This window comes from Pipistrellus hanaki (assembly GCF_964339955.1).
Source record: "Pipistrellus hanaki genome assembly, chromosome: 4".
Lineage (NCBI taxonomy): Eukaryota > Metazoa > Chordata > Mammalia > Chiroptera > Vespertilionidae > Pipistrellus > Pipistrellus hanaki.
This window is the reverse complement of record NC_140506.1, coordinates 95,755,003-95,774,066: the sequence shown is the minus strand read 5'-3', so window position 1 is coordinate 95,774,066 and position 19,064 is coordinate 95,755,003. Positions and strand designations below refer to the sequence as shown.

Below are 19,064 nucleotides of genomic sequence, written 5' to 3'. Positions count from 1 at the left end.
GGGTCTGCAACATGAGCATGTGCCCTGACCAGAAATCAAATCATTTTGGTGCACAGGAGGACACCCAACCAACTAAGCCACACCAGCCAGGTGTCTGGAGATATCCTTGTATCCTTATAATAAATTCCCCCTTTTTTCTTAAGCCGTTCATTTCTGGGGTTCTTAACCAAGTGCCCTTCCCTTCTCACTGCCCCATCATTTCTGAAATATGGTAGCAATCATACTCTGGTAAAAACTGCTGTTTGAATTTTAACCCCACTATTCTGACTTTGACCTTCGCTTACTTGCTTAAACAATAGGGTAGTTATAGGAGATTGATTCCCACTGACTCAGTAGCTTCAGGGGTAGAAACTATAGATAACCTTTAGAGATTAACCTCTGAGTTCTGCTTCTGTATTATCGGCAAGATAGGGCCACATTCCAATGTTCCCAGCCTTTAGAATTTAGAACAAAGGAAAATTCATATGGTTTGAACCTTTAGAAAGACTTGCCTACACCTGGAACACTGCAGCATGGGGAGCCCACCTGCATGTGGTGCTCTCTCGGCTGTCCTAGCCAGTTTTTCTCTTTTTCTTTTTTCTTTCTTTTAAATATATTTTATTGATTTTTTTTATAGAGAGGAAGGGAGAGAGATAGAGAGCCAGAAACGTCGATGAGAAAGAAACATCGACTAGCTGCCTCTTGCACAACCCCTACAGGGGATGTGCCCACAACTAATGTATGTGCCTGCAACCAATGTACATGCCCTTGACCAGAATCAAACCTGGGACCTTTCAGTCCGCAGACCAACGCTCTACCCCTGGGCCAAACCGGTTTCGGCCTGGCCAGTTTTTCAATAAATCCTTGCCTGCTTTTTTTAATCAATCATCAGCCTCCAGTGGTCTTATTTTGAACCCAGGGTTCAACCCCACAATAATTTCCCTTTCCCGCCATCGGATGTTCATAGGGAAGTGACATGTCTGCACTCTCCCAACCCTCAGTGTTTTGCCTCTTCCACTGGTGGAATCTGGCACCTACAAATTTCCCCCCTCTTACAGTTTTTATTTGCTTCAAGACTGGGGTTGTGGATGTTGGAAATTGCCTTACTAAGCTAAAAATATGAAAGAGAGGTGAAAGAGAGGTGAGATTGGCTGGTGTTAATGCAAAAATCTGAGTAACAAAGCAATAGCACAAGGCCTAATTGGTAAATGCTTAGGTTTCCGTATCAGCGAAATGGTACTTGAAATATGGTAGCAATCATACTCTGGTAAAAACTGCTGTTTGAATTTTAACCTTGCTATCTGACTTCGACCTTTGATTACTTGCTTAAACAATAGGGTAGTTACAGGAGATTGATTCCCACTGACTCAGTAACTTCAGGGGTAGAAACTGTAGATAACCTTTAGTTCTGCTTTTGTATTATGGGCAAGATAGGGCCACATTCCAATGTCCAGCAGGGTGTGACTGGGAACCAACCCTGCAGGCTGTCCCCAGTCTTTAGGATTTAGGAACAGATAAGGACGGCCAGTTCTTTGTCCTGAGGGGCCAATCAGGGCTAGCCGAGGCAGTGACATCACCACCTACCTGAGTAAAACCCCTGGACTGGGCGAAATTCGCTCTCTTCTGCCATGCTGCCCGAGTGAGTGGGACAGAGCCCATGCTAGCATGGAAAAGGCTCTTTTGTTTATTGCTCCCTGGTGGTCCTTGGGGATCATGAATTCGTCTGGGATCCCCAGCCAGGACCATGAGGGTCCCCGATCCGGAGAATCTGACTGGCCGCCGTAGGTGTGTGTTTGTCTGTGTTTTTGTGTGAGCACTCTGGAGGGACTGCCCCTCCATCAGGGCTCTTATCTGGGTGTTTGCCGGCTGCTGCGTCAGCCACAGTTTGAGCCCGGATTCAAATCTGTAATAAATTCTTTTTTTTTTTTTTTTAATAAGTTTTTATTTTTCATATTATTACAAATGTTCCTTCCCCCCCACCACCACCACCATTGCTCTCCTCCACCAGGTTCCCACCCCACCCTCTGCCCTTTCCCCTCTCCCCATTGTCCTCATCCATAGGTGCACAGTTTATGTTCAGTCTCTTCCCACGCCCCCCTCTCCCCTTTTCCCCAAGAATCGTCAGTTCACTCCCCTTCCATACCTCTGATTCTATTATATTCAACAGTTAATATTGTTCATCAGATTTTTTTAATTTCCTTGGTTTTTAGATTCACTTGTTGATAATTACGTATTTGTTGTTCATAATTTTTATCTTTGTTTACTTTCTCTTCTGAAAGAACCCCCTTCAGCAATTCATATAATTCTGGTTTGGTGGTGATGAACTCCTTTAGCTTTTTTTTATTAGTGAAGCTCTTTATCTGGCCTTCGATTCTGAGTGATAGCTTCGCTGGGTAGCTTATTTTTGGCTGTAGGTTCTTGCTATTCATCACCTTGTATATTTCTTGCCATTCCCTTCTGGCCTGCATGGTTTCTGTTGAGAAGTCAGCTGACAATCATATAGGTGCTCCTTTATAAGTTACTACCTTCTTTGCTCTTGCTTCTTTTAATATTCTCTCTTTATCTTTTGCTCTTGGAATTTTAATAATGATGTGTCTCGGTGTGGTCCTCTTTGGATTCCTTTTGTTTGGAGTTCTGTGCACTTCCTGGACTTGTAAGTCAAATTCTTTCCCCAGGTGGGGGAAGTTTTCTGTCACTATTTCTTTCAGTATGTTTTCGATATCTTGCTCTCTCTCATCTTCTGGAACCCCCATAATTCTGATGTTGGTTCGCTTGAAGTTGTCCCAGAGGTTTCTTACATTATCTTCAATTTTCTGGATTCTCTTGCCTTCTAGCTTCTGTGGAGGAGTGTCTTCTGGCTCTTTATGTTCCAAATCTTTGACTTGATTCTTGCGATCTTCCCTTCTGTTTTTAGGACTCTGTAGAATATTTTTTATTTCAGACAATGTATTCTTTATTTCTTGTTGTTCCCTTATCATTTCTTGATGGTCTCTTTTCATATCCTCATAGGCCTTATCCATCTTTTCTAGGAAATTCTTGAAAAACCTTATAAGCGTAGATTTGAACTCTATATCCAGACGCTTTTTGTCCTCCATTTCTTTCGTTTGTGATCTATTTTGTTGTCGCATTTCGCAGTTACAGATGGGACGGGGTTTCAGGGTGGAGCCTGCAGCTTTGGCTTCCGTCAGCCCCGCCCTAAGCGGGTCCTTCAGTGCTCGCTGCCGGCGCCTCTGAGAGAAAGGTGCCCTCGATTTTCGCCTGCTGCCAAACAGTCTATGCTCTCCCACAATGAGCCCGGTATTGGGGTTCAGTTCAGTTGGAAGTGGAGTTGGAGGTGGCGTTCACAGCAGTCTGGAGCCCCAGTCTCCTTCCCGTCAGGGCAATCCCGCGGCACAGCCGACCGTCCCTTCTCTGGGGGCAGTGTGCGCGCCTCCGGGACCTCCTTTCTCCGCTACCCCGGGGTTCCGACTTACAGCCCAGCTCCCTATGGCTGAGCCTGAGTCCCCGGGGTCTGGCCCAGAACGGGGGTTCAGAGCAGTCAGGGGCCCAGCACAGTCGGAGTTTTCTCTCCTTCCCGCTTGGGAACGCCCGCCAGGCACTCGGCCTCCCTCCTCTCCGGCTCCGTCCTCTCCGCGCGCCGCGTGTCTCCGTACCTTAGGCTTTTACAGCTCCTCCGTGCTTCCTTCTGGTTTTCTCCTTGCTTCTTGTTGTAGGATTTCCAGTCAGTCGACTTTCCTGTAGTTCTGGGTAATGTCCATTTTATATTTTAGTTGTATTTTATTAAAATTGTTGTGTGCGGCTGCGGCTAGTTGCCTACCCGAGCAGCCATCTTGGATTCTCCCAAATCTGTAATAAATTCTTGCTGGCTTAATCAAATTGGCTTCGGTGGTCCATCTCTTGGGGACTCGCTCCGTAACAGTACTGACCTAGGATTGTTATTTGGATGACAGTACTGAGTGTGGGATTACTGTGAGCCATAGTAAGACTCAAGTTGATTTGAAAGGTGAGGCATACGACTAAGTATTGCCAAAGTTTGTAAATTTGGTTTGCCTTGTTATCAGAGGGACATCTTTTCAGATGGGATTGACTGTTCCTAAACCTGAGTCTCACAGTAGGGCCTTAACAATAGTTTAGTGACCCATTCCTGAGTTAAGCACCTAAGGTTTCTTGATATTCCTATTGACATCTTATGGCAAGTATCATATTGGTGTAATTGGCCCAGGGTTTTCATTACCTGTATAAGAGAGGTATTATTATTATTATTATTATTATTATTATTATTAGGGGATCAGTGCACAAATTTGTGTACATTGGAAGAAACTGTAGGCTGAGAGGCTATGGTAGGCACAGGAGCAGGTCTTGGCCCATCCTCTGTGCCCATGCTCAGCCCTGCCCTCCATGCCCTCCCTCCCATGTCTGCTGGCTCACTCTGATGACAGTGACCAGTGCCCTGACTTGGTCTGGCACCTCCGCTCATCTGTTCCACCATCACCCAGGGCGAAACCTGCCATGTTATGTACTCTTCTGCCTGCTGCCAACGCCCGCCATTTTTTGCATGCAACTCCTGGTGATCAGTGCATGTCCTAATGACTGGTTGTTCGGTTGTTCTGCTATTCAGTGTATTTGAATATTAGAGTCTTATATATATCGACTAGAGGCCAGGTGCACGAAATTCATGCATGGGGGTAGGGGGAGGTGTCCCTCAGCCCAGCCTGAACCCTCTCCAATCTGGGACCTCTTGAGGGCAGTCGAACATCCCTCTCACAATCCAGGACTACTCACCTGCCTATCTGCCTGCCTGATTACCCCTTAACCGCTTTTTCCTGCCAGCCTGATCACCCCTAACCATTCCCCTGCCAGCCTAATCAATGCCTAACTCCTACCCTAATGGCCTGGTTCCCCCCCAAAATGTTCTCCCCTGCAGGCCTGGTCCCCCCTAACTGCTCTCCCCTGTAGGCCTGGTCTCCCCCAATTGCCCTTCTCTTCTATCCTGATTACCCATAACTGCCCTCCCCTGCAGGCCTTGTCCCTCCCCCAATTTCCCTCCCCTGCAGGCCTGGTACTCCCCCAACTGCCCTCCCTTGCAGGCCTGGTCTCTCCCAACTGTCCTCCCCTGCCTGCTGGGTCACCCCCAACTTCCCTCCTCTACTGGGCTGGTCCCCCTCAACTGTCCTCCCCTGCAGGCCTGGGTCCCCTCAAACTGTCCTCCCCTGCAGGCCTGGTCCCCCCCAACTGCCTCCCTTGCAGGCCTAATCTCCCCCAACTGCCCTCCTCTGCCAGCTCAGTCACCCCTAACTGCCCTCCCCTGATTGCCTGATCACCCACAACTGCCCTCCTCTGCAGGCCATCTTGTGGTGGCCATCTTGTGTCCATATGGGGGCAACCATATTTGACCACATAGGGGTGGCCATCTTGTGTGTTGGATTGATGGTCAATTTGCATATTACTCTTTTATTAGATAGGATTATTGTACAAAATCAAGCAAGAATTTATTGAGGTGCAGCAGAAACATACTTTGGGCAGTGAAACAAGGAAGGGTGTAGAAGCAACAGGAGAGCCTAGGCTGGGCTGCTTTGGCTCACTGAGAAGTCAGAGAAAGGGGGCCCTTGAAGTCAGGTTCAGGGGGTTAGCCCCAGAGGAGCTGACACTGCTCACTGCTCCCCTGGTTGCAAGCCTCATGGGGTCCCTGGAAGGTTAGGAGACACGCGCCTGTGGGGGAATGACAGCATGCTCCCTGGAGGGAGAGAGCAATAATGGAGGTATTATTGATGAGGTCCTCTAGATAGAAAGATCAGTGACTTGCTGAAATCCATCCACAATGAGCATTTTTCTGGCTTTAATTTTAGTATTTGGTCTGAAATATATATTAATAACTTTTTTTAAACTTAGAATGCAAAGTATTTTATTTTTAAACTTTAAAACAAGACAGCCTAGGTTAAATAATATAGTTTTCCAAAGCTGAATGTGCTCGCTTGGAGCTCAGTTTTTCTGCTTAAAGTACAAAAACAACTCTCTAAAACTCCTAGGCAAGACACTACTGTTTTGATGATCTGTGATTTAGATGAACTGATCCAATCTCAGTTGTTAACATCCCTTTTTCCCCCGTTGGTAAGGGTTTAAAAAATTCTAGAACAGATGCATTTTTCTAGTCTTACACCGACAATTTCATTCCAAATGTCTCCTGAGAGGCGTAGACCATATACAGGAATCCATCTTCATCCTTCTCACTTTCATACACTTCCGACATCGGTGTGGACACACTCACCATGCTGTGCCCATTCACTAACAGGAAGAAGGCTTGATTAGCGTTGAGCTGTAAGCGCCTTCTAATTATCTTGATGAGTTCACTCATGTTGACATGATCAGGTACAAGAAACTTGGTTTTATCCAGAATAGGAAGCTGCTTTTCCCCCTTGTATCGTTCTATTATCACCGGGATTTTGGTGGGATGCTGCTCTCGGATAAGCCGGACATGTTCTACTCTTTGTTCGAAGGTGCGGCGCTGCTTGAAGGTCTTCTCCGACGGCATGGCGCGCGAGGCGGGAGCAGGCGGCGAGGCAGAGGGTCCCGCAGCTTTCGGTGGCAGAGGTCCCGACGACGTCGACCGCGACTTCCCTTGTGTATATTAATAACTTATTAGGACAGCTCAAATAGTTTGGTACCCACACCTTTAAGATGGTTGGCCAACACCGAAGCATTCTGGGGCAGAGGCCTATGAGCGCACGCCTGGAGCTTGCTCCTATTGGTCCAGCCTGGGCAAGGGGCGGGCTATAGCCAGCTCCACACAAGTAACTGGCCTTTCCTGCGGCTCCGCCCCCGGAAGCAATCGCTAACGCCTGCGATTGGCCGGAGCCTCTGCTGGCGGCCTTCGAGCTGAGCGCGGGGCTTTTCCGTGCTATCTGGGCAGCGGCTCGGTGGGCGACATGTCCACTGTGGGTGGGGAGAGGCCTGGGGCCGTGGGGGGCGAGGGCCCCGAAACTGCCCGCCCCTTCAGCTTCAGCCCGGAGCCCACGCTCGAGGACATGTAAGCGGTCTTTCCCCGACCTGGGCTGGGCAAGTCACCCCTCTCGCCCTTTTTTGGGGTCGGGTCCCTCCACGTGTCGGAAGTCCCAGCTCTGCCCTCTGCCCTCTGCCCTCTGACGAGCCTTCTAACCTCTTAGGAAGGGCTTAGTGCACACCTGAGGCAGGGGGATAGTGACGCCGGTGAATAATGTTGTTTTTTTAAAAAATATATTTTATTGATTTTGTACAGAGAGGAAGGGAGAGAGATAGAGAGTTAGAAACATCGATGAGTCATCGATCAGCTGCCTCTTGCACACCCCCTACTGGGGATATGCCGGCAACCAAGGCACATGCCTTTGACCGGAATCAAACCCGGGACCCTTCAGTCCCCAAGCCAACGCTCTATCCATTGAGCCAAACCAGTTTCGGTGCCCAGAATAATGTTAATGAAATATGGTAGCAATCATACTTGGGTAAAAACTACTGTTTGAATTTTAACCCTACTATTCTGACTTCGACCTTCAATTACTTGCTTTGTTCATTGCGCATTGGGCTTAGGATGAGTTCAAATTCTGGGCAAGGTTACGGGCAGAACTTTCTTTTTTTCTTTAAAAAAAAAATATATTTTATTGATTTTTTACAGAGAGAGAGGGAGAGGGATAGAGAGCTAGAAACATCGATGAGAGAGAAACATCGATCAGCTGCCTCCTGCACACCCCCTAGCAGGGATGTGCCCGCAACTAATGTACCTGCCCTTGACCGGAATCGAACCTGGGACCTTTCAGTCCGAAGACTGACGCTCTATCCACTGAGCCAAACCGGCTTTGGCCAGAACTTTCTTTTTCATTAAAGAGCCAGCCCTATGTACACTTAGTGGTTATCTCGATGCTGGCCTCGAAAACAATGCTGTTCTGTCCAATTAAAAGAATGCACCTGGCATGGTATTGAGATGGTGGGCATATCTGGTCTCTGGCCTGCAAGGTCAGACAGCTAAGTTTCTCTTCATCATTCTTCAAACGGGCTGAAGCAAACTAGAAAGCAACATTTTATCTAGGAAGAACAGCAGAAAATTCCAAACAACAGTTTGTTGTAGAATGGGGGTTTTCCTTCTCAGAACATTTAAAAATAACTACCTGCCCCTAAAGGCTCGCAGTTGTTTGGAGTCCGCCTGCGTGCAGTACTCTTGTGCCTGCCCTGGCCAGTCAGTAAATCCTTGTTTGCTTTTTTAAAATAAATTATCAGCCTCCGGTGGTCTTATTTTGAACCCAGGGTTCGACCCCACAACAGTTAAGGCCCGCCCTGAGGAAATATTTGGTCCATGCTCTGCCCTCCAGGAATGGGCGAGAGAACGTAGACAAATGCAGTGAGAGGGAGGCATTATTTCTCGCTGAAGGAAACCAAGAAAGGCTCCTTAGGGGAAGTCCCCGCGGACCTACAAGGTCTCTAAGATCCTGGGCTTTAGATATGCAGACAGGGGTGTGCCAGGTGGAGGAAACTGCAGCAGCAGCTACAGGAGGTGGAATGGTAGAGGGCATTGTTGGGTTTCCATGGAGGTTGGGGTCTGTGCAGGGGCTGGTCCATTTTATAGTCCCCTAGAAAAGACATGACTAAGGGCCATTCAAGGAGTTACTTTCAGGTGCGAGGCTCAGGAACCTCTGGAAGACAGCCTCTTGGTACTCTTCTCCCTCAATACAAGTTTTGTTCAACCACCTCCAGATTCTGTCTCAGCAGGTGCTCTGCTTCTGGCCCCACTCCCATGTTTCTCTGGTGTAGCTCCCACCTGCAGGGCAGAGGTCTGATTTCTGGTGGGTTGCCTGTGAGATTCCAGCCAGTTTCCTAGAGGCCAGATTTAATTTATTAATATATTTTATTGATTTTTTACAGAGAGGAAGAGAGAGGGATAGATATTTAGAAACATCGATGAGAGAGGATCATCCATCAGCTGCCTCTTGCACACCCCCTATTGGGGATGGTCTGATTTCTGGTGGGTTGCCTGTGAGATTCCAGCCAGTTTCCTAGAGGCCAGATATTTATTTATTTGTTTGTTTGTTTGTTTGTTTATTTATAAATATATTTTATTGATTTTTTTTTACAGAGAGGAAGAGAGAGGGATAGAGATTTAGAAACATCGATGAGAAAGGATCATCCATCAGCTGCCTCGTGCACACCCCCTACTGGGGATGTGCCCACAACCAAGGCACATGCCCCGGTTTCGGCGAGGCCAGATTTTTTAGACAGGCCATCAGGGATCAAATGCCATTTTTCATACTTAGCTGATGTGCTTCAGTTTCCTCATCTAAAATGGAATAATAGCGCCTACCTGATGGGGTTGTAAAGTTTAGGTGTCGATAGAGTACTTAGGACAATGCCCAGCACATAGGAGAAATTTGTAACGAATGTGCTGCATTTCTGGACCCTTCCAGACCAGAGGTTATGAGAACATAACCAAGGGCCGAGGGTGGGATGACTCCACACACACAAACCCAGTGCCGGGAACCCTTTTGGGCTAATAGCCCCTCTTGGTTCCATGACGATTCACTTAGGTCACCCAGGGGAAACCCCAACTTTGCTCCTCTCCCCACTGACCTCTTTCACAGGCACATGTGCGTAAAGATGGAATACTTTATTCACTAACACGGGTTGAGGATTGTAGTGAGGGGAAAGAGGCCGCGGTTTCCAAAAATCCCGGGAGGGGATTTGCCATGTCTTCCAGGTCCAGGGCAGCCAGTTCTGTCATCCCACCCTTTCCCAAACCAGGGCCCCGGGGTCCCTGTCCAGCCCCTGGGGGTCGGGGCCTGGCATGCTCCTCCTCAGCCAGCACTAGCAGCCCGCAGCCACCAGGGGGCTCATCTGCTCTCGCACTCGGGGCAGCGCTCGGAGACGGTGGCGGCCGAGGTGCCCGGGGGCAGCTGGAAGTCCTGGCCGCACACGGTGCACATGTAGAGACGTTTTAGAAGGTGGGAACGGCGGTGGCGGACGCAGTGCGAGCTGAGGCGGAAGCGCCGGCCGCACTCGCTGCAGGGGTAGGGCCGCTCGCCCGTGTGCGTGCGCGAATGCTCCGCCAGGTTGGACCGGTGGCCGAAACGGCGGCCGCACACGGTACAGCGGTGTGGCTTCTCGCCCGTGTGCACGCGCCGGTGCTTGGCCAGCGCCGAGCTCTGCGCGAAGCGCGTGCCGCACTCGGCGCAGACGTACGGCCGCTCCCCCGTGTGCGTGCGCCGGTGGCGCGCCAGGCACGAGCTGCCGCCGAAGGCGCGCCCGCAGTCGGGGCAGGTGTAGGGCTTCTCGCCCGTGTGCACGCGCAGGTGCTGCGAGTAGTTGGAGCTCTGGGAGAAGCCGCGGCCGCACTGCGTGCACACGTAGGGCTTCTCGCCGGTGTGGCTCCGCCGGTGCTGTTGCAGGTTCGAGGCGGCGGAGAAGGTCTTGTCGCAATCCGGGCACTTGTAGGGCCGCTCGCCCGAGTGCGTGCGGCCGTGCTTGGTCAGCGCCGACTTCTGGGAAAAGCGCTGGCCGCACTCGGTGCACACGAAGGGCCGCTCGCCCGTGTGCGTGCGGCCGTGCTTGGTCAGCGCCGACTTCTGCGAGAAGCCGCGGCCGCACTCGGCGCATTCGTAGGGCCGCTCGCCCGTGTGCGTGCGCGCGTGCTTGGCCAGCGTGGACCGGCGCGCGAAGGCACGGCCGCAGTCCGGGCAGGCGTGTGGGCGCGCGGGGTCGGCGGGCTGCGCGGAGGCCTTGCTCGCGATCTGCAGGGAAGGAGGAGATAGGTCAGTCCTGACCACAGGCCCGGGAGCAGGAGACCTGGGTCTCTGCAGGCTGCATGCTCAGTCCCGCTGATGGAAAACAGGGAAGCCAGGGCGCCTCCCTCAAAGCCCGGCTGCGCACAATTAGGTACTGCATTAATGCCCATAGCGCATGCCCTGTCATCCTGCCTGTTCTTTAATAACTCAGCAAGTATTTACTAAGGGCGTACAATGTGCAAACTGTGTTCTAGGCACTGGGATTCAGTATTATATTTTTAAAATTCCTGCTTTCGGGAAAAATGGATGAGGGCTGATATTGGGTGAATGTTTCAAATTTAAATAAGGTTAAAAAACTGATGTAACAAGAGCAAGTGAGAAAGCAGGCTACAGAGGGCACAGCAAGACCTTGAGGCACGGGTTTTCCCAGTGAAGCCCCAAGAATGACCAGAAAAAGTGCGTAGGGCCGAATGCATGGAGGGGAGGGTAATGGATGGGGTGCCCTGGAGGAGATCGCTTAGCCTAGCTAGGACCCTGGAATATGAAAGAGATGGAGAACCATTGGAGACGTTAGACGGTACTTCGCAGGAACATGACTAGATCAGATTCATTTTATTTTTATTTTTTATATATGTTTTATTGATGTTTTTTCAGAGAGGAAGGGAGAGGGTTAGAGAGTCAGAAAAGTTGATGAGAGAGAAACACCGGTCAGCTGCCTCCTGCACACCCCCTACTGGGGATGTGCCCGAAACCAAGGTACATGCCCTTGACCAGAATCCAACCTGGGACTCTTCAGTCTGCAGGCTGACGCTCTATCCACTGAGCCTAACCGGTAGGGCTAGATCAGACTCATTTTAAAAGCCTCCATCAGGATGCTGGGGCAGGAGGAGGCAGCAGGCAGAACAGGAGCCCAGAGAGAGAATTCTGGCAAGAGAATACAGTGGCTCAGGCCCAGGTGACAGGTGAAAAGCGAAGCAGTGAAGGTGGCCAGAAGTGGTCTGCTTCTGAATATATTTTTGCCGTTTGAGATAATTGATTTGATACATAAGATCAGACATGAGATGTAAGGAAAAGAGGAGTCAAAATTACTCCAAGAATTTTGAATTTAGGTTCAAACAAAAGTCGAGCTGCCATCTGCAGACGGGAGGATGGTGGGAAGAGCAAGTTGAAGGGCGAGATCTGTTTCAGGTCACATCTCCAGTTCTTGATGATCTGGAGCTCAGGAGACAGGCCCAGGCCAGAGATGGTCATTGGGAAGCCGCCAGCCTGCAGATGTTTTTAAAGCTTGAGGCTGAATGAGATTACCCACGGGATGGGCAGAGAGAACCGGGCACCAAAATGAGGAGCAGCCAGTGAGGTAGGAGAGGATGGCGACTTAGAAGCGAGGCCAAAAGCGAATCCAGGCTTTTGAATAAATGAGCATAGACCCACTGGTGTGGGTCAGTGGTTAAGCCTCATCCCATGAACCAGATCAAGGTGGAATTCCTGGTCAGGGCACAAGCTCGGGTTTTGGACACCATCCCCAGGAGAAATCCTGCAGGAGGCAGCCCAAGCATGATTCTCTCGATCACTGATGTTTCTCTCTCCCTCTCCCTTCCTCTCTGAAATCAATAAGAAAAAAATAATAAATCAGCACAGTAGTGAGCGCTATACATGCGACTAAAAATGGGCAGTCAGGTGGTCAGTCAAGGCCCTTTCATGTGTTAAATTCTACAGCTATCAGATTTAAAAATAAGAATAAATAGTATTGCCAAAACCGGTTTGGCTCAGTGGATAGAGCGTCAGCTTTTGGACTGAAAGGTCCCAGGTTCCGGTCAAAGGCATGTACCTTGGTTGTGGGCACATCCCTAATAGGGGGTGTGCAGGAGGCAGCTGATCGATGTTTCTAACTCTCTGTCCCTCTCTCTTCTTCTCTGTAAAAAATAAAAAATATATATTTTAGAAAAAAGAATAAATAGTATTTGCTCTATCCTAAGAGGGTCCAATGGGGATACAATGTAGTATAGTAAGATATATAAAACTTGAAGTATATATATATATATATATATATATATAGTATATATATATACATATATATTAATATATCTTATTGATTTTGTACAGAGAGGAAGAGAAGGATAGAAAGCTAGAAACATCAATGAGAGAGGAACATCGATCAGCTGCCTCCTGCACACTCCCCACTGGGTGAGTGCCCACAACCAGGGTACATGCCCTTGACCAGAATCGAACCCAGGACCCTTCAGTCCGCAGGCCGACGCTCTATCCATTGAGCCAAATCGGTTTCGGCTAAAACTTAAGTTTTTGAGTTTGTCTTCCTGTTTATGTTTTGTGTTTTTTTTTTTTTGTTTTTTTTACATTTTATTGATTTTTTACAGAGAGGAAGGGAGAGAGATAGAGCTAGAAACGTCGATGAGAGAAACATCGACCAGCTGCCTCTTGCACACCCCCCACCGGGGATGTGCCCGCAACTAATGTACATGCCCTTGACCGGAATCGAACCTGGGACCCTTCAGTCCGCAGACCTACGCTCTACCACTGAGCCAAACCGGTTTCGGCTATGTTTTGTGTTTTTTTTTGTTGTTGTTGTTTGTTTGTTTGTTGTTTTTTATCGGAGCAAAGTTCCCAGTTTCCTCCTCAGCTATTACTTGTCCAATTAATGACAGCAGCTACCATGAACTACCTGTCTGTGCCAGGAACTGTGCTAAGTGCTTTTCACCATGTTCTCGGTAAATTCTCACAACCTTTAGGTAGGTGTCATTAGCTCCACTTTACAGAGAAGGAAACAGGACTCAGAAGGACAGTGACCACCCAAGGCCCTACAGCCAATCAGTGTCACAACTGGGGTCTGAACTCCAAGTCTCATCATCCCAAACCCCTGTTCTCTTAGCCCTGCTGCAGTTCCACCTCACCGACAAGTGTGAGGTCACCGCACAGCTTGTCTCCCTGCCCGGGACCCTTTTCAGAATCCCCTTCTTTTAGGTCAGTGTTTCCCAAACTTCTCTCATGATGAGAACCACCTGGTGGAGTTGTTAAACTACAGATTCCTGAATCCCAACTAAGAAGTGCTAAACTAGAATTTTTGGGAATATATAGGTAAAATTGTATACTTAAACTTAGAGCACTAGTTAAGTGTATACTTAAACTTAGAGCACTAGTTAAGTGTACAATTAAGCTTAGAGCACTAGTTAAGTATACAATTTTACCTATATGTTCCCAAAAATTCTAGTTTAGCACTTCTTAGTTGGGATTCAGGAATCTGTAGTTTAACAACTCCACCAGGTGGTTCTCATCATGAGAGAAGTTTGGGAAACACTGTTTTAGGTAATATGATCCTGCCTTGCTACAGACCAGCCTTATCAGCATCAGTGGGAACTTGTTAGAATCTCAAGTCTTAACCACAGACCTACTGAATCAAAATCTTCACTTCCACAAGATTCTCAGGTGATTTGTATGCTTGTTAAAATTAAGACACTTTTAATCAAAAGAGAGGACAACTCCTGGAGAAGGCAGGTGGAAAAGGTGAAGAGGGGTTACAGGCTGGAGGACCACACAGGTAAAGTCTTGGAGGTGAGAAAGGGCAGGTGTGTTTGAAGCTGGGTGTGGGATGGGTGTTGGGTCATGAAGTCATGGGGTGCAGAGCTTTGAATGGCAGACCTAGGAGCTGAGACTTTATCCTGAGGGAAACAGGAAAACACTCAAAGGTCTGAGCAAAGAGAGAGAGAGGATCAGATGTGCACAGAGCCCTTGGAGAAAAATCTTTGTGTTCATTAAGGAGAGGTTGGATTTTTAATTTTTTAATATATATATTTTTTATTGATTTTAGAGAGGAAGGGGGAGGGAAGGATCAATAGAAATATCAATGATAAGAAAGAATCATTGATCGGCTGCCTCCTATATGTCACACACTGTGGATCAAGCCCACAACCCAGGCATGTGCCCTTGACTGGAATCAAACCTGGGATCCTTCAGTCTGCAGATCAACACTCTATCCACTGAGCCAAACCAGCCAGGGCTGGAGATGTTGGATTTTGATAGGCAGTGAGAGAATGACTCGGCACCTGCGTGCAGCGTGATTCAGGCCTGTTCTTGGGACTGGGTGATGACAGTGAAGAGATACAGGATGTCAGCACTGGAGAGAGCTTGGGAGATGACAATTTTCTAGAAACTGAGACTCAGGGACACCACACAGCGAGCTCATGAGCCATCTTGTGGGCAGAGTGCTGTGCTGGATGTTGATGGGAGAGGTGTGAGTAATCCTCACTCCCACCCTCCTCCTCCACATCCAGGCACCCAGAGGACACTCAGTCTGGCTTTCAAAAACCTCACTTTCATTATCTCATTTTACAGCTGAGAAAGCCAAGGCAAAGCTGAAATATGGTGAAGCTGGGATTCGAACCGATGCTTTTTTAAAAAAATATATATATATTTTATTGATTTTTTTTATAGAGAGGAGGAGAGAGGGATAGAGAGCTAGAAACGTCGATGAGAGAGAAACATCGACCAGCTGCCTCTTGCACACCCCCTACTGGGGATGTGTCCGCAACCAAGGTACATGCCCTTGACTGGAATTGAACCTGGGACCTTTCAGTCCGCAGACCGACGCTCTACCACTGAGCCAAACCGGTTTCGGCTCGAACTGATGCTTTTAACGGGGTCTAGCCCTCCGTACGATTCATGACTAGCCATGCCCAGCCTCCTCCATCCCATCCTTAGCTCGAGCCGGCCCAGTCAAGGTTCACAAACATCCCCCACTCTCTGTCTTGTCTCCACGGCTGTCACTGCCGGAGAGCAGGCCGCCAGCCTCCCATGGCCTGGTCTCCCACAACAGCCGTGATCTTCCGGACAGAAAGCCACCTGCCTCCTCTGCTGGGAGCCTCTGATGGCGCCGGGTAACCTCACGCGGTGTGTGATCCCTGTGCTCGCTCTCAGCACCTGGAGCTCTCCGCCCCGTCTCCTCTGAGCCTTTGCTTTTGCTGCTTCCTCCTCCTGGAATGCCCCTCCTCTGCCTCCGTCTGCCAAATCCCCGCTGAGCTCTGTCTGTGGACCTTCCCCACTGCCTTGAGATGTCTGCCCTCAGTCCTCTGTCTAGGCCTCCACGTTGGTATCCCTTTCACACCCAGCCCCGGGATACAGCCCCAAAAGGTCTTCGACAAAAATGAGTTGAAAGTTCTCCAGAACGCCCTCGCTGGTTTGTTCAGTGGGTAGAGCGTTAGCCTGTGGCTGAAGGGTCCCGGGTTGTATTGTGGTCAAGGGCCAAGGCCTGGGTTGCAGTTTGGTTCATCAGTAGGGGGCATGCAGAAGGCAGCAGATCAATGATTCTCATCACTGATGTTTCTATCTCTCCCACTCCCTTCCTCTCTGAAATCAATACCAAATGTGTGTGTGTGTGTGTGTGTGTGTATATATTTATTTATTTAAAATAATCCTCAAGAAGGATGACAGACCAAGGCCTCAAAGTTTAAGAAGAATAAATATGAATAATATTTACCTAGTATTTAGGATGTGCCATACAGAATTCTTGCTCTTTACATGTATTAACTTAGGGGTGTCGAACTCAATCAGAGAAGGGGCCAAAATCTAAAATCCAGCCTAAATCGCGGGCCGAATGGTTTACTGAACAGTCATAAACTGACAATGTCATAAACTGACAGCGGAGTGCAGTGATGACAGCGCGGTGCGGGCCACATTGCAAGGCCTGGTGGGCTGGATTTGGCCCGCTGGCCTTGTTTTTGACACATGTGTATTAACTCATTCATCCTCACAACCCTAAGAAGTCGGTTCATGACTTTCCTTTTACAAATGAGGAAAGTGAGGCACAAAGATATTAAGATTAAGACACTTAATTTAAGAGATTGCCCAAGGTGATACCGCTGGTGACTGATGGAGATGGAAGTCTACCCTGAGCTCTAGAGTCTGAGTTCTCTTTATTTTTAAAAAAAATATATTTACATTCATTTCAGAGAGGAAGAGAGAGAGATAGAAACATCAATGAAGAGGGAGAATCATTGATTGGCTGCCTCCTACACCCTCCACCCCTCACTGGGAATCAAGCCTGCAACCTGGCCATGTGCCATGACCAGAAATCAAACTGTGAATTCCAGGTTCATTGGTTGAGGTTCAACCACTGAGCCACACCGGCCAGGCTGGAGTCTGAGTTCTTAACTCCTAGGTGGAATGGGGAGATCAGGAGATCCTCATGGGCCAGAAGAGGCAGACTAAGCTAGGATGAGAGGCCAAGGAGGCCTGAGAAAAACAGACCTACCTAGTTATTGTGACTGGGAGCAGAGGCCAACCCAGCCAGCCCCCGCCCCCTAGGGCCCACCGCACCCACTAGGGGGCAGCAGAACATTCTTTCCCTGGCAACTGGCTCCCTTGCTGGAAGAAACCAGAGCCTGGGCCCAGAAACATGGCCCAGCCAGAGTTCTCCAGGTATGAGCAGGGCGGCCCTGGAGGCTGTGGCAGTTCGGGGCTTGAATGGGGAAACCCAACTCATGTTCTCACATTAAAGCTCCTCCCTTTAAACCTCCTCACCCTCAGGATAAATCCCAAACGCCCTACCCACCTGCCACACACCCTAGGCTCATCCAGGCTTCTCCCAGTGCCCCACTCACCCCCTGAGCCACTGAGAGGCCCGTTTCTTCTGCCTGGAGACGTCACTCACCTCACCCCTCACTGGCACTGGTGTCAGACAAGCCAAACTGTCAAGCTTCCTGGGCCTCAGTTTCCTCACCTGTAAAATGGGACAAATACTACCTATGTTATAGAACTGAGGTGCTTAAAACAGTGTCTGGAGAACAGTAAATGCTACCAAGAGTCAGGGGTCTCTGTTGCCTAACCTGGCCCCTCCCCCCCCACGTCTGCATTAGGTTCCCAGCTCTGGGCTTCTCCCCCCTGGTGGCTGCTCTCATCACGCAGGATTGTAACTGCGCCGTTACTCAGCAGTCTGCCAGTGCTACGCAGCAAGCTCCATGGGAACCAAAGAACATCTGTACATGGTCACCCAGCACAAACGCTGGCACAGAAGGTGTGACACCTCTTTGACCTCAGCATCGCAGTGGGGCAGAAGGCTGGGTTGCTGATCCTCAGATTCCAGGTTAGGGATGGGGTGTGGGACACGTACCTCCTTCTTGTCCACGGGGATCTTGAGCTTCAGCACCTCATACTTCTCCTGGCCCTCCTCCTCATCCTTCACCAGCAGCACCATCTCCTCTTGCATCTCCTCCTCCTTCAGCATCTGCTGTTCGTCAGGCATCTTGGTGTCCTAGGGTGGGCAGCTGGGTCAGAAGCTCAGGACCCCCCCCCCCGCCCCTCAGGCCCGGCCCAGGCAAGACGGCGCAGCCGTGGCTTCTCCAGCCCGACCTGGTGTCTGGGTCTGGCCCTCTCCCCGCCACCCCAGCTCGGCCCTAGGCACCAGCACTTGCCCGCGACGAGCTCCGAAGACACTTGTTCACCCCACGCATCCCTGCGAGAAAGGCCCAGAGCAGTGCGAATCTCCAGTGCCAACGCGTCGCCACCCTCCCGCGCCGAGTCACTGCCGGGCGCCGGGTGGGCTCCGGGGCGCCGGCTGCAGGCGGGGTGGTGCGGAGACCTGGGGGTGCGCACTCACCAGCTGCGGGTTTCGCATTAACGCAACCCCCCAACCAGGACAGGGCTCCCCGGGTTTGGACACTTGCGATGCTCCGGGGGCGGGGCCTCTGGAAGACCTGTCATTGGTCATATAGGCTAGCCCCGCCCCTAGAGGAGGGGCCAGGAGGACCCAGGCGTCCAATCCGAGCCGCCCCTGGAGGATGGAGAGCCCAGATGCAGTGGCCTCCGCCGTTCCCCAGCTCCCAGGGCCCCGGCCGCTGCACCCCGACCTTCCAGGGCCTCGCGGTCCGGTTCTGACCCACCTTCACGGCGTCTGTCCCGTGCGCGGCTCGGAGGTCTCCGCGGCGGCCGAGCACGTCCGCTCCGCCCGAGAGGCCACGTGCGCTCCGGCCGGGCCTGGGCCTCTCGCGGGCGCCCCGCCTGGAGGGCGGACCCTGTTGCCTCCTCCGCTCTTCCCTTTTCCTCCTCCGCTGTCTTTTCTCCTTTATCGGCGATGCTTTTCCTAAATCCGAGATATCGTGCTCCTTGAAAATATGCTTACCCAATCTACACCCACATAGAGTACCGCTGCCCTGTCCTGTGTCAAGGCCTGCTATGGAGCAGCAAGCTATCTTGAAAATTAAATACGTGTCGATTTGGGGGAGGGGGGGTTATTTGGTTAATCCCCACGCGAGAATATTTTTTCAATTGATTTTTAGAGTGGAAGGGAGTGGGAGACACACAGAGAGAGGCAGAAACATAGATGTGAGAGAGACACAT

The 19,064-nt window shown here is 50.1% G+C and overlaps 2 protein-coding genes across 5 annotated transcripts; both read right to left on the bottom strand.

Annotated features, from left to right (window-relative positions):
• Positions 1–5,853: 5,853 nt before the first annotated feature.
• On the bottom strand, positions 5,854–6,600 carry LOC311621609 (microtubule-associated protein 1 light chain 3 beta-like). The gene has a single exon (XM_084881841.1). It carries the CDS (start codon positions 6,506–6,508, stop codon positions 6,131–6,133), a length of 378 nt encoding a protein of 125 aa, XP_084737967.1. The 5' UTR covers positions 6,509–6,600; the 3' UTR covers positions 5,854–6,130.
• A 2,569-nt stretch (positions 6,601–9,169) lies between these two features.
• On the bottom strand, positions 9,170–18,866 carry LOC311622179 (uncharacterized protein). Of its 4 annotated transcripts, none has more exons than XM_084883073.1 (4): positions 18,604–18,866; positions 17,839–17,979; positions 17,380–17,448; positions 9,172–10,724 (listed from the first exon to the last, which is right to left on the bottom strand). In XM_084883073.1, exons 2-4 carry the CDS (start codon positions 17,968–17,970, stop codon positions 9,828–9,830), a joined length of 1,098 nt encoding a protein of 365 aa, XP_084739199.1. In that variant the 5' UTR covers positions 17,971–17,979; positions 18,604–18,866; the 3' UTR covers positions 9,172–9,827. The 4 variants fall into 4 exon arrangements, with proteins under 4 accessions (XP_084739197.1, XP_084739199.1, XP_084739196.1 ...); XM_084883070.1 differs by lacking the exon at positions 18,604–18,866 and adding an exon at positions 18,325–18,476; XM_084883072.1 differs by lacking the exon at positions 18,604–18,866 and adding an exon at positions 18,130–18,475.
• Between the last annotated feature and the right edge of the window lie 198 nt (positions 18,867–19,064).

Bases quoted from the DNA above. Each gene is read 5' to 3' on its own strand.
- LOC311621609 (XM_084881841.1), bottom strand. From the start codon at position 6,508: ATGCCGTCGGAGAAGACCTTCAAGCAGCGCCGCACCTTCGAACAAAGA.
- LOC311622179 (XM_084883070.1), bottom strand. From the start codon at position 18,435: ATGACCAATGACAGGTCTTCCAGAGGCCCCGCCCCCGGAGCATCGCAA. The intron at 17,980-18,324 runs GTGAGTGCGCAC...TGCCCACCCTAG, and splicing joins TAATGCGAAACCCGCAGCTG to GACACCAAGATGCCTGACGA. The intron at 17,449-17,838 runs GTACGTGTCCCA...CCCATTTTACAG, and splicing joins TCCCCGTGGACAAGAAGGAG to GTGAGGAAACTGAGGCCCAG.